Source organism: Paralichthys olivaceus, chromosome 14 (genome assembly GCF_024713975.1).
Source record: "Paralichthys olivaceus isolate ysfri-2021 chromosome 14, ASM2471397v2, whole genome shotgun sequence".
Taxonomy (NCBI): Eukaryota; Metazoa; Chordata; class Actinopteri; order Pleuronectiformes; family Paralichthyidae; genus Paralichthys; species Paralichthys olivaceus.
In genome coordinates this window covers 6,254,777-6,269,801 of record NC_091106.1, presented here as the reverse complement: position 1 = coordinate 6,269,801, position 15,025 = coordinate 6,254,777, and the positions used below count along the sequence as shown (strand labels likewise).

At 41.4% G+C, this 15,025-nt stretch overlaps 1 protein-coding gene across 1 annotated transcript in view; it reads left to right on the top strand.

Annotated features, from left to right (window-relative positions):
* The window catches only part of dntt (deoxynucleotidyltransferase, terminal), a 77,347-nt gene that overhangs the window by 29,689 nt on the left and 32,633 nt on the right, over positions 1-15,025 (top strand). The window contains exon 8 of the mRNA XM_069538352.1: positions 6,745-6,847. Coding sequence (XP_069394453.1) covers positions 6,745-6,847 — 103 coding nt within the window. The remainder of the gene's footprint in view (positions 1-6,744; positions 6,848-15,025) is intronic.

Genomic DNA, 15,025 nt, shown 5'->3' with positions numbered 1-15,025 from the left:
TTTGGAATAAACTCAAGGTGTCATCCACTCCAGAAGAAACATGGCGAGGATTTGTTGATGCCGCCGACATTATCCTCATTGAAAGGACAGCTGTGGAGGGCGGGTGACAATTATTAAAGCGGTTTTGTTGAGGAGGGTGGGGGGGATTAAAAATAGATTAGTCTTGAAAATGCAGCTTCTGTCACCGCTGTGTGTGAAAGGCTCACACGGTGTCAGCGGAGCACTGTATTTATTTCAGTGTGAAGTCCCCGCTGTGGCTGCTATTTAACATCTGATCGTCTGGAATACGCCTCAAAGTGACACTGATGAGGGGCCTGATGTTGTCAGTCGTCACATCCTCAGACTGGGGCTGAGTCCCCCTGCATTTTTTCTTCCATGAACAACAATTGAGATAAGTAATCCTTGTCAGTTTGGTTCAGGGTGTCATGGTTTTTCAAACTAACTCTATTATCAGCTTGCAGGCGAAAGCACAAAAACATGCTGTCAGATAATGAGATATAGCCCATGTCGACTTTGCACCTATTGCTTGTTCTTGAATATCGCCTGGTTCATCTGCATTAGGAAACTTTGGTAACAAGGGAGATGGAAGGTGAAATGCATCACTACAAATGGTTTCTTTTCCCTGATCAGCTACTTTTATCTTCTCTTGCACTCCGTCCCTCCTTCAGATGAATGCATTCAGTGAAATTTCCAGCCGCAGCAACACTCCCCACATCTGTATTATTCATACATGTCACGCTGTCGTCCACACAAATTTGTAAATAACCATGTATATTTTATGGGCTTTGTGCAGAACTATTTAATAATTTAACATTTTCTCTCGCACAATAAAAGAGCAGACTGCTTAAGTTCACACCAGGCGTTTATAGATGTACTGCTCTGCTCTGCCTTGCACTTAATTAGAATATTAAAAAAAACACTGGAAGTGTAGTGTTGCTGTACACAGTCCATCAAAGCTAACATTTTCTGCTGAATCTTCTCAGCCATATCGCCCGCTGACAGGAGTGGGATGCCAAATGCTAAATAAAAACGGTGTTGTGAAGGTGCACCGTTAGAGGCAGAGATGAAGAAAAACACCCTCTTTGCTGGAGAGAATGTGCCTGACACGGTGTCGTCTAATTTCCGCTGAAGGGGGTTGAATTAGAGGAGGCACAGACCCGACACATACTAATGCTGCTGTGTGGTGCACTCAGGAAAGAGCTGAAAAGTGCATCGCAGCGTGTCTTCACCTCAAACGACCACCGATTCCCATGTCAGCCCCTCACAATCAGCCATGCCTCGATAAAATCAGGTTGTTTTTAATGCTGATTGGAGGTAAACTGAATTTATGCTGATGGTCTCTTTGTCTCTCTCCCGCTGAGTTTTTTTGCTATTCGTGGCACACATATATGCGGTGCACTCGAGTGAGTTTTGCCAGCGCAGCAGAGGCTAGCGGCGAGATTCACTCAACAACTTGAGTGCCCTGTACGCGTTGGAAGTGTTGCAGATTCCCGGCTTCGCCAGTTAGTAGTGTTGGCGGAAAGCTGCTCGTTCAGCAGATGGGAGTCTGTGATGCATTCTCAAAAAGCTGTGTCAACCAGTCAACTGATTAAAGAAGTGTAAACTTTTCACATAAAGGCCGACATGAAAAGCACTGAGTATGAGGACAAGTGAGATTAAATGATATACAGTCACAGAGCAAATTAAATGACTGTGACTAAAGCACCATCTGCTGAGTGAACCTGTAAGCCAGGCACAGTCCGTCAGTGCCACAGGGGTACATGCTCTTTGCCACTACCACTAACCATTAACATTATCATGCCTTGTGGAGCTCTAATGGCTGTTCTTTTTAATACTTCCCTGCTCCCTGAATTAGCCACGGTGACCTTTGAAGCTTTCTCGCAAGCCATTCACGCCTCCTTCCATTCCTTTAATGTTTCTCTCTCTCTCTCTCTCGCTGTCTCACTGCCTTCACTCATTTGTTCAGTGCAGCAAGGAGACAGCAAACATGGAGTTTCGCAGCCGCCGACGTTTCTTCTTGTCATTGTGCTTTGTGGTTAGGTGTGACACTTAGCGTCTGCATGATTTCTGCAATTGTTTATCGAACTGTTTGTGTGTGTTTGAGTGGGCGGTGGAGAGTGATCACTGTGAAATGAGGCCTGGACTTTTGGTAGTGTTGAAAAAGGTTTGGCCTTGCAGGGGCAAGATTCTTGCTTCATACTTGGACCTTTTTTTCGTTTGAAAGCAAATCAAATCTGCTAGAGACATGTAGTTTTAGATGCCTGGAAATGCTGTTGGCCCCGTTTTTGTTTGAAAACTGCAGGCCTGCATTTTAGCCTGGATGACCAGAAACTGAGATGTTTGAAAACAAAGTTGTAGACACTCACAACCGCTTGCTGATTGTGTATTTTCGGTCATGATTCTTCAGGCTCCGATTACATGACCCTCTCCTGGAAGAAAACAAACAGCATTCGCTTCAGCTGCCAGTGTATAGAAGATATGGATAATTAATTACAAGCGTCGTTGACCCTGATGTGTTTTTCATACTACAATGTTGCAACTGCTTACAAGTGTAGGGGCACTAGTATCCGCACAATTCCTGTTCACAAGGGCACGCACAGCCAGTGTACGTGAGATGTCATGTGATATGCGTTTTGAGACATATTAGTGGACGGGGAGCCAAAATGCCAGAGATTGTTTTAGTTTAGTTTGCTGTTTGGATGAAGTGTGTATAATCCAGGGGGTAACTCGAGCTCTGGGTGTTTGTGTTTGCTGTAAAACTGCCATATGAGGCTGTGTTAGCAGGTTACTATAATCCCACTGTCACTTTCCATCATTCCATCTGACTGCTGTTTGAGTCATCCTGCTTCTTGGGTGAAAGACAGGTGGCCGGTCGATCACAGGACTCACACACAGACATATTCACTGTCATGTTTTTGGTCTTGTTTTGACTTACATGTGTTTGTCACCGCTTTTCTTTAAGACATAACAGTCTTGATATTTTGCTCAAATGCCAAAGAGCACATCAAACTACAGATAAAGCCTGTGCAGCGTTTCTTTGATGATTTGAATTATTGAGACGTCATAGAAAGCTTCGACAGACTTTACTGTGTTTTCATGAATGTGTGTGTCAGAAATGCAGACACAGGTGGGTGTGGCCAACTGCTGTTCTGCAATTAAGCTGACTGAAGGTGCACGTGCACAATCCTGGCACAGCACCAACTAGTCTGGAGAAGTGGCTGAAAACATGATGAATATATAGCTAGTGGGAGGAATACATTATCAGGGGGAGGAGTTGGAACAGGCTTCAGTGACAGCCAATCATATCAGCTCCTCCTATGACCTTCGAAGGACAAGTTTGTTCATGGTTTTTTGCAACTTAACATTCTTTTGTATAAAGCTGTAGAGCTGTAATGACTGGACAATGGCAGTGAAAGGTTAGAACAAAAGCCAGTTTTATTATAACAACGATTGAGCAATATTACTCCACCAACAAGGCTTTGTCTGAAAGTTAGCATGATTCCTGTGGGAAATGAATGTTGTAATTTCATTTTTTTTTACCTGGAAATGTATTGATTTTCAGTGATGTCTAAGTCAAGACAATCTGAAATTCTGTCAGAGAACAATCGTGTGGGTCTTCTCTCAATGCTGCATGAAGTAAAGACAATTGATTCATCACATCATGTCTGTATTTCTAGAGAATGACTTGAGCATTAACTACTCTCGACATTCGAGACAGGACAGATAACCATGAAACTTTGTGGAAGGATTATTTTGACTTTCTTTAACGCTGCAAGATCGGGCGATTTTCAAGATTCTTTTTTATTTCATGGATCTTGATGAAAGAAATCATATCATTTTGCATATTTAGGGGATTTATATATGAGTGTGTGCAACTTGGTGCCGATCCAAATAAAAATCAGATTCTAGTAAATTCGATTGTGATTTCTCAAAGGGACTGTTTGGCCATGTGCTCTCTGATTGCCATTCTAGTTGATATATATGTCACAGCTCCCACCCATCAGTAAAAACTATCAATCCCAAATATGTACACACAGTACTTTAGAACCATGTAGAAGTCTGAGCAGAAAAATCAGGCTTGATCCAAAAAATGTGATACAGAGGCTGACTTGTGTCCAGGCCTCTTCACTATTTAATTTCTTTCACCTTTAAAGGGTCAGCCATATGTACAACAGAGAAATATCCAGAGTCTCTGCAAATGGCTTATGATTACCACCCTGTGGCATTCTATTCTTCAAAGCTGCCTCCTGTCGTGCAGGAGATGTCAGCTTGTTAACAGGCTGTTGCTGCCACAGCTTCAGACATGCACTGGACTCCACAGTCCCTCCTTTTTTTTTCTCCCGAGGAGGTGCATGTGTGAAAAGTCGACGCTCTGTAGTTTTTGCAGACTTTATCCGACGACCTCCTCGTATAATGTCTGTAAAAATCCAGGAGATGTCGATATGTGAACACAGCAGAGGATCCCCACTGGATTCACTGGAAGTAAGTGAGGAGTTGATGATGCTTCTAGAACGCGACAGATGCAAAAATGAAAAATCAAAAAGAAATCAAATATTTCCCAGTGAAAAAGCAGTGTCATACATGTAGAAGACACTGACGAAGAGTTTGTGGCGATAACAGCTGACGATGGTGTCGGGGTAATGTAAACATGATCACAAGATCTCGGCAGCTGAGTTAATACGTCACTTTCTGTCTCTGTCTGCTGCACTCAGCTTCTCCACCTCTCGCCTGAATAAAGCGGATGATTTGTTGCTGTTGTGAATGCATCTTCGCAGAGAATCTCCAGCTGTGTTGTGCGAAAGGCAAACTGCGGGTAGACTCCGCAGCCAATTATCCGGATTTTACCTGCAGGTCATGTCTGACAACAGCTTTAGATTAAAAGTCTATCCTTATTGTGATGGATGTAAAGTTTAGCATCTTTTAAACACTTGTGCTACGCAGCTGCACAACAAGCAGTGCTTATCCCGTCCTATATAAAGCCGACTACAGTGTTTGTCTTTGCAGCCTTGTGTTCTTTCATGTTGTCTCACTCGATGGTGTAGTTCTGCGCCAATGGTCATGTGAATCAAGTTGGACACGGATCTGCACGTATGGGAAAAGGAGGAAAGATTGATGTGATTGTTACCCAATGGTTCGCCCCAGGTACAACTGCCTGGTATAACAGCATTAAAGGCATTAAGCCAGTCATTGATTCTTTTCTTGAACAGGGTCTTTTATTTTCAGCATTTGTTAAAACAAGGCAATTCAAATTGCTTCCAACAAAGCACACAATGCATTAAGACCAGATAAATATAAAAGACAAATTTAAATAGGATTTAAAAGAACAAATGAAAGAGAACACCTGAAATAGATTCAAACAGAATAAAGAGGAGACAAAACTACAACTTTGAGTTTAATTTGATAAATTACAGACACAAACAGAAAAAGTCTTAAGCTCTGATGCACCCATTATACTGATCCTGCCGACGATGCCAAGTTGATGAATAAAAAAACATTTGGTCAGTCGCCATTGATTTAAACTAATGTATCTATTCTGGGATCAGACTCCATACACGAGAAAGAGTATAGAATCTGCTTAACCCCTCCCTGAGCCTAATATAACACATTCCAATGAGGACAAGGCGGTAGTTTGTCTCTTGTCTCAAAAATATAAGGACAGTCAGAAGACTTTACAGTGAGAATATCTCAGACACTGGGACTCTAAAGTCTTCAGGAGTGAACAGTCTGGCATCAAAGGTCACAGCAGAATGAGTTATTACAAAAGTCGGTCTAACAGTGATACAGTAGTTTCGTATACGCTCATATATAATAAAGTCTACCTCACTGTTGACAGCCAGTGGCCAGGCACATTGTGGTTTTGGTTCATCCATCAGTCCCATTCTTGTGAACACAATATCTCAAGATGTACTGAGGGAACTTCTTCACATTTAGTACAAATGATAAGTTGGACTCAAGGTTAAATTGATTTAATTCTAGTGGTCAAAGGTCAATGTCACTGTGACCTCACAAAATAAATGTTCGGGGGTCGTGAATGCAACATCTTAACCTTCAGGGAAGTTCTGCAGATTTGTGTTCGCTGAGGTTCATAGATGAACCGATTAGATATGGGTGGTCAAAGGTCATGGTGGACTCATTATTGTGAATGCAATATATCATGAACACCTGGAGGGACTGAACCTGCATTAGTTGGCATACAACCGCAGTGTGGTAATTCTAGCTGTAACAAATTCGAGGTCAGAAATGATAAATCTGCTTTGACCAAGTCATATTAATCAAAGCATGCTGCATCTTCAGAAAGTCACTGTTCTCAAAAACAGCAGTGTTTTGAAAGCTGGGCAACTGATTCAGTGGGATGATTCCAGACAAAATCTTTGTTATGTTGTTTGTATACATCTCCTCTGCACATACACAGGTTCCCTGCTGAGCTCTTCATTGTATCTGTACTTGCCCGATAATCACTAACAGTACTGGAAGTTGCCTGCAGTGGAGCTGACAGCGACAATACTTGAATATGGCTCGCAAAAATGATGACTGTGATAAAAGTTAAGCTCTGACAGCTGAGAAAACAAGCAGCAAGCAATGACTTGTCTCAATGATGAAAATGCTAGTGTCCTTAGCTTAGCTTGTGCTTTTAATAGCTCTGTTTGCCAACCTTACCTCTTCATCAGTTAAGGACTGTGATTGAATGATCAGTGTTCTCATTGTCACAGTGAGTGATTATCAGTGTTATGATTTCATCCCCAGGGGGAAGGAGTTTGGTCATGATGTAGACTTCATTGTGACCACACCAGAGCCCGGGAGGGAGAAGAGTCTGTTACCTGACATTATCGACAGATTTAAACAAGATGTAAGTATGATCTTTGTATGATTTTTATTCACTTGTGGTAGGTAATGAGGATAAAAAAAAGGATGTCGAACTGTCTTTTGTGGATAAACTTGAGTGTTTTCCTCACAATTTTTAAAATGTATTTGTTCATATAGGTTTGAATCCAAATCACTGAATTTAAATATGTTTTGTTAAATGACTTGTGGATTAAGTTATATTAGGGTAATAAGCTAAATATAAAGGCATAATTAGGTGGACAAAATTACAGAATAAACTTCTATGATGCACAAGTGTTTCATTTTACAACTTTACATTCAAAGTTAAACTGCCATTTGTGTTTTCATACCCTGTCCTATCAGTCTTCTTTTTATTTGTAGTTTAATGGTAGGTGCTTGATAGCTACATGTAGTCAGTTTATTATACTATTGGTCATGGAACTTTAATTGGAATTTCAATTTGCTCTTCAAAAGAAGTGCAGACGATAAATACAGATAGAGTGTGACAACCTGTCCCATCTGGGTCATCGGGCAAAAATCTAAACAGATTTCAGGTTATGATTTATAATGAGTTAAGTGAGCAATAGCTTTAAGCTTCAAGTGTTCAACAAAGTGCAACTGTGCCCTTCTGTTTGTGTGAAAACAATTCTTTTTAATTGTCATGGTCATTTTTATGGCACTCAGTCTGCTCACACATGTGTTACCAATGTAAGCAGGCAAGCTGTAACCATGGTAACAAGAATTGCATGACAGTCAGGGACAGGGAAGCAAAAAGTCGGTGTGTCAGGCTTGACTCAGGGTGGCACAAATAAAATGCCTGTCTGGATCTGTCACTACTGCCTCGTGTTTGGGTCCGACAGGAGAATGCAGCCTGAGCCATGCTCTCAGAAAACAGGGTTTGGACACAATAACATAAACATCAGTGTTCAACATAATGTTAGTCTTGTACTATATAAACACAAACTCCAGCCTTGAGAATAATGTGTGTTGAAATGATGCCTCTTGACACACTTTCAATACAGGTATACATTTCAAGCAAACATTTCAAGTATATGGCAGCTAACAGGACACATAGGTTTAGAAATTTGCAGCCTCTGATTTCAGAAGTTCTGCACCAGAGAGCTGAGCCATGAACATGGTTGTCAATAGCCAAACTGTTTCTTCTTATCAGGGTTGTAAATACCGTTATTTAGTTAAAGCTTTCAGTTACATGTGACATCTGTTGCACTTCTGTCCATCCTGGGAGAGTGGCTCTCTCCGAGGTTTCCACGTTTTCTCCCCTGTTAATAGGGTTTATTTTGTGCAGTTTTTCCTTACTCTTATTGGGGGTTAAGGACATAGGATGTGTTACCTTGTTAAGCTCTATGAAACAAATTGTGATTTGTGAAAATGGGCTATAAAATTTGATTGATTGAATAGAGTTTACCTCGATTACATCATGTGCAAATAACTCAGGAATGCCACAGAATAACAAAACAAGTTTGAGTACCATACACAACACACAGGTTGGTAATATTGTGATGTTTATGCAGGAGACATTGGATTACAGTGGCTCAACAGTCCTGTGTGTGTGTTTCCCTCCCTACAACGTTTTCTTCTCACCAAAAGTGTTTTTACTGTTTCATTCCAGAACTGCATCTCACTGTTATTGCTGCTCTATGTCATTTTACATTGTGATGTGACATGAGATAGAATTAAACCTGCAATAGCATCTGATTCATATTATGGCTTCCTCAATATTTTAGTTTTATGTCTATGATTGTACAAATTAAGTAAAAACACACCATCTGCCTTTGTGAACAATCAAGACTACATCACGATTTCCTCGAATAGCTTCTTTCCTTTAAAGCCCAATTCACACTTCTGCGTCGAAGCTACACGGTAGCTTATGCCTGGGCGTGCACCCTCAACAGAGCTGCACGCCGTACCCTGACGTGCACCTCCCCAACAATTTAACTACACGTTAAAGTGATGCTGACCACAAAGGCTGTGATTGGTCCGCTTAGTAAATCACATGTCCGGCAGACTGCGCCATTTTTTAATTGGGTTGAGGGAATGAACCCGGCCGACTTTTTTTCGTTGCAGTTCAATAAGAAAAGTAATTGCCCTTCAACAACTATCAGCTCCAACCCAATCCACTTAGTAACACTCGCCATTGTTGTGAAGTAAACAGAGACATGAGAGAATTTGAAAATAAGTGGACCAGAAATCCAGAAGACATTCAACACCAGCATAGAACCTCCACTAGCGTTTCGGTCGTGTTGTTGCAGCGCGACTCACACACACCTACGCACAACTAGAATGCTCAGCCTCGTGCGTACCTACGGCCTAGCTTTGACACAGATGCATGAATTGTGTCTAATTGAGCTGTCACTGTCATACGTCACAGTGATTGAGTGATATGATTGACTGAGGATATTTTTTAATCAGCTCTTCAGCCCTTTTCTCTGCTGCACCCAGAAGATTAATTTATATGTCTTGACTGCTAAAAATACATGACTGGACACCATAGGTGTACATGCTGTGCTATCATTTCCTGTGTTCTGGATAAATGAGAATGAAGACTGAAAAAGTATAACATCCCGGTGATCACTGTGTATTCTGTGATCTAGAATTCAAAGAAATGTAAAAGCCTCATAAATCTGAAAGTTAGTCTTCTTTTCGTTGGTTTTACTGTCGGACGCTGGAGGATTTTCCAGAGAAAAAAAAAAGAAGAACCAATACTTTTTGCCTTAAGGACATACTGTGTTTCTGACTGCACTGTATGCTGCATGATAAGTCATTAAATGGGGTTTGACACTTTTCCATCATCCAGAACTGTATCCTTGCAGCTATATCATAAAACTTAATGTGGTCCGGCTTCTGATTGTATGGAAGGAGACTGGGAAAAGTGATAGCCCCCACCCAGACTGCTAGGAACCTGGGTGTGACACTCAACGGTCAACTCTCCCTTTCTGCCAACATTACTGCAACACCCCGCACATGTAGATACATGCTGCACATCAGGAGAATACGTCCCCTTCTCACTCAGAAGGGGGCACAGGTTCTGGTCCAGGCTCTGGTCATCTCACGCCTAGACTACTGCAACTCCCTCTTGGCTGGTTTAGCAGCGCAGTGCTATCCGACCACAGCAGTTCATCCAGAATGCGGCAGCTCGACTGGTCTTTAACTTACCCAAATTCACTCATACTACTCCACTCCTCCGCTCCTCCGCTCCCTTCACTGGTTACCAGTGGCTGCCCGCATCTGTTTCAAAACACTAGTACTTGCCTACCATGCTGTGAACGGATCGGGTCCAGTCGACATCCAGGAAATGGTCAAACCTTACACCCCAGCCGTCCACTCCGCTCTGCATCTGCTTGGCTTGGCTTGCTGTGAGCAAACCACCAAACAAAATCCCCACTGTTTTGCTGTCCTGGCTCCTAAATGGTGGAAGGAGCTCCCCATTGACACCAGGACAGCAGAAAGTCTTCACATCTTCCGCCCACACCTTGGTTAAGATAAGGTCTGAAAAAAGGGATAAATATATATGGCACTTATATTGTAGCACTTTGTAGTTTGGCTTTTGGAGGCAAAATGTACTTGGTTCTTGTTGTTCTGGGCTTGTTCCCTCATGGTTGATGCACTTATTGTAAGTCACTTTGGATAAAAGTGTCAGCTAAATGAAATGTAATGTAAAAAAGGTGAACAAAACAAGTAAAAGAGAAATAGTACAATTTAGCAGGTTACTTAAAAAAAAAAACTTTTAGCAGGTCTGTCAAGGACCATGGGCAGCACTGGAGACCCCTTAATGGAAAATGGATCCTTTAATGGAACATGGGGTGGGAAAAAAAGAAGAGGTGGGAGAGAGGAGAGAAAAGGAGGAGGATGAATGTGACAGAGAGACAGATAGCAGCTGGTTGAAAGTAGTAGGAAGTGAGAAGAGTGAGAAAATGTGTAAATGAGAGATAAAACAGAAATAGACAATGTTAATGGAATGCTTTGTTTACATACAGCTAACAGTTTAATTATTGGCTGTATGCATTTATTCGCCGCTAATATTTAAGTAATGTGACAAATGTCGATGCTGAAGTGTCTAATTAAAATCCAACGTTTGTACACACATTTATCTAATTATGTTAAACTGAGGTCTTAATCACAATTGTGAAAACAAAAGTCCGCTGCGATCATGTTTGCACATTTTTTACTGCTTTTACCTCGTCCAGCTTTCAGGTTTTACAAGATTATTCACAATTTATTAACAGCACAGTTTGCATTTAAATGAAGAGAAAAATCTGAGTAAAAATGCTTGTTGTATGCCCCTGAGAGGGGGAAATAGCAAACAGTTCAGCTTTCAAATCATTAATTGGAATTTTAGTTAAATAACTGGCAAACACGAATCAGAAGCAAATAAGCAACATTTTGGAATAAAAACATTATTATACATGGTTGTGTTGCATTAATGAATAATGACTTGTGATCTTTGAAGAAGTATAAAGCAGTTAAACCGTGAAAAGAATTTCACAGTGCCATTCAGGGCACATTTTTATTGCATTTTTTAAAACTCGAAATAGGAAGCAGAATTGCATTAAAATATCATTAAGAAGAACCCTAACTTTATATTTTCTCATTAGTTTGTTATGCACATGTAGAATGCAAATCTGACTTTTCTAAACTGCCAGAGTTTTTACATACACAAGACAAAAGGCTCCTCTGTTACACTGAGTGTGCACCATTTTCTTCCCTACTAAAAATGTCTACATATTTATACTTTACATTATCAGATCAAGAGTTGTATTTTATAGTTGTTCACAGCAAATATTTGACATAGACACTGTTTTCTTTCAGTAATTATTGCAGTGCTATGCAGCAACTAATCATGTTATTAGCTACACCTATATTTATCAACTTCAAAACACTTTAACTTAGACTCTAAGACATTTTTTCAGTTAATGAGACATGTTAAAGATGCACTGTGCTCACAAGACTCTGCTGCATACATTGAAAGAGTCGTGGGTCACTGTAATTATTCCTCCTCACTTCTCCGCTGTACAAGATGGCCTAAATCCAGAGTTCTGTGAAAAGATGTAATGTCAAATTTAGCCAAAAATAGTATGAAGCCTCAGCAGGCTGGAGTAGCAACACTGAGTATTATTGCAGTTGTTTTTTTGCTGGACATACACTGTCCATAGTAAAACAAATAGTGAATTATGGAAGAGACTCGGGTGACTGGGCTGACACAGAATGCTGAAGGGTCATTTAATTTCAGTTCAACTTTACAGGTCATCATTTTTTCATATAAAACAGGGGTCTATTGTGGATTTTGTTCCTGATTTCTGATTCTTTTCTTACTTTGTGAAGGAGAGGAGGGATGATCACATGTTCAGCAATCAATCATTTGTATGTCCCTATGGATTGTATTAAGACATTCTAAAAAAGACCCAAACCTAAACTTTAAACTAACTTCACTGAGAAGTGGAGTGTGTACGGGAGTCTTAAGGGACTGCAACAACCGTTAAAGCAAGATTCAAATGACAGTTGGGGAACTTGTAGGTAAAAAATGTATGGTTGCGTTGCTAACTTGTCCACGTGTAGGCCTACTGTAAAAAACAAACAGTTTGTATAGAAATGGTCACAACAATTGCAAAGTTATACCTGTGAAATAATCCCGTTCTAACTGCCAGAGTCTGCAGAGTAAGGAGCCACAGAACCATGGTCCTGCTGATAAATGCGACAGTCTTGAGTCAGTCTCAACTGTCAATCATGACATTTAATCCTGTTTTTATAGCATCCAATGACTAATTGAAACCTAACTAATTTTAAAAAAATAGCACTTGAACAAACATCAGTGTGAAGAACAAACTAAAATGACAGAATGCAGAATGTTTGAGACAAATTAATTAATTCATTAATCGGCCCATGTCCCATACACTAACATGGAGGAGGCAGGGTTTATGACCTAAACTGCAGCTAGCCACCAGGTGGCAATGGAGACATTTTGCCTCAACTTTTAGGGAGCAGTCATGTTGTCCATCTTTATTTAGAGTCTGTGGTCTGAACAGTGATGATTGTAAATTGTGTGTAAAGTTAATTAAAAAGGTGATACATTGTTTGGTTCACAATTTACAGTTAGAAGAAGAAGACAGAACTCATTATAAGACATTATTAATTATTAATTCCTAATGAAATGTGTCCAATGTAACATTTTATTAACATACAAACTCACTCATAAAACATTGACCTACAGCCAATGAGTCAACATTGTGATATTTGGTTACACATCCTCCGTCGTCTCCTGAGAGTCTGTGCAGAGGGTCAGGAATTATACACATATACAAATATATAATACCTTATTATCATCTAGACAGCTCAGTTTCCACTGAACATATATGTTAACATGATACAGCTTAACTGGATCTTTGAAGCCAAATGAAAATACATTATGGACAGTATCCCTTACCGAAAATATACAGGTCATGTGCATGTGGAAGGACTTCTCTTCTCTTTCAGATTAATGCGTAGCTGGAGACCGTCATGCGAGGAGACAGGGGTTTGATGAAGAGCAGAACAACGCTGTGGAGCCTAGCTGCTGGCTTGTTTTTGTCATCACCGGGTTTAAAAATATCCTCCGTCCTCCGCCCCTTCTCCATCTTCACCTCCACTCCCCCTTCCGCTCCTTCAGAGGTCCATACTGATGATAATTACGTCCTATGCTATCGCGGGTAGCTCGCACCTATTGCAGCCTCTGGCAGCCTGTCGCAGCCACTTTGATTCACCATGGGTAGAAAGAATGAGGTAAAAGTGTGAAAGTGTATGAGAATGTGTGGGCTGAGGTATAATGGATGTGAGACAGTGAATTAGGCAGGTAGGGCAGGTGTTAAAAAGGCTTTAGGAGCCTAAGAAGGGATAGTGTGAAACAACCGGAAGCTTTCAGGCTGATAGAATAGGGATGGAGAGGGGGCTGGTCTGCAGGGATGAGGACACAGGAGACAGTGATTAAATGGAGGTAGCAGAGGTTGACTCTTAAGTCGTGTAACCTTGTCATCGGCAATCGAGGCCCTGGGGCCCCCCCAACACGTCTCCACTCAGGCCTAATATCATGGGCACCCGTGCCACCCCCCACCCACTCATTCAGCACCCTTCTTCCGCCTGCAGGGAGTTAAAAATACATCCATCTAGAAATGTCCTTGTAAAATCGGGTTCATCATTTTTTTCCTCCCCCCCTCCCCTCCTCTTGCTGATATTCTGAAAGCATAACTTGGGGGCAGAGGCAAGGTCAGTCCCCAGCTTCTGTGGCAGACAGATGAGATTCAGCTTGGCCCTGGTAATAGCAATGGGAAAGACAGAGAGAGCGATGTTTCATCCTCTATCCATATGTCATCTCGGTCTTTAAATACTGTATAAGTTCTTCTTTCTGAAGGATGAGCTTTGTATGCATTGCCGCCAGTGTGATGCCATTCAGCTCTGGCTTTATTGTTCTGCTTTCCGAGTCAGTGCGGTTAAGATTTGCAGAGCTTCCCCTTTAGCTTGAGTAAGTGATTCAGACAGAGCTGCCCATACAGCTGAGGTTATTTTGGAGTCACACAGAGTTAGTCACTTTGAGATCTAAATAAAACCTGAGCAGTGAGGGCTACTTTGACTGGCAGCAAGAGGACGCACAGACACACACACAAACCGCTGCACTTTAATTCCAGCAATCAGGCTCTTTCATTCTGTCGAAACTGTGAATCAAAGTCAAAGAGCAGTTCAAATGTTCTTGGCTAACACGCGGTAATCTGCAACTTGAAGGCTGGTTTTCAAGTCTCTCTCTTTGTGAGTCAAAGAGAATGCGAGATGAGATTGGAGCGCCTTTCGCTCGTCCTCTGCAGATGCAGGTGGCTGCGTTGGCCCCTGTGACCGCTCATCACACTCTCAAAAAGAAGACGCCGCGTAAATAATCAAAGAGGAAAAAAAGGCCCTGCTTTCAGATCACAATTTCAGAAGTCATGTTCACTTGACTTTTTTCTTTTTTCAGAGCTCAGAGGCGAAGCTTTAGGGGAGAGATTATCTTCCCGCTGTCCTCCTCTGTAATTCCCTCTGTAAACAGTTTTGGTGGAATCAGCTTACTCTCAGATGCTTGCTGACATTACCTGCTGTGTGCGAGATGATTACAGAGCGCTATTGGGCTAAACAGCCCCCGGCGATGCTGAGACGAGGAACTTCACGACGTCCTGTTTTTATGGTA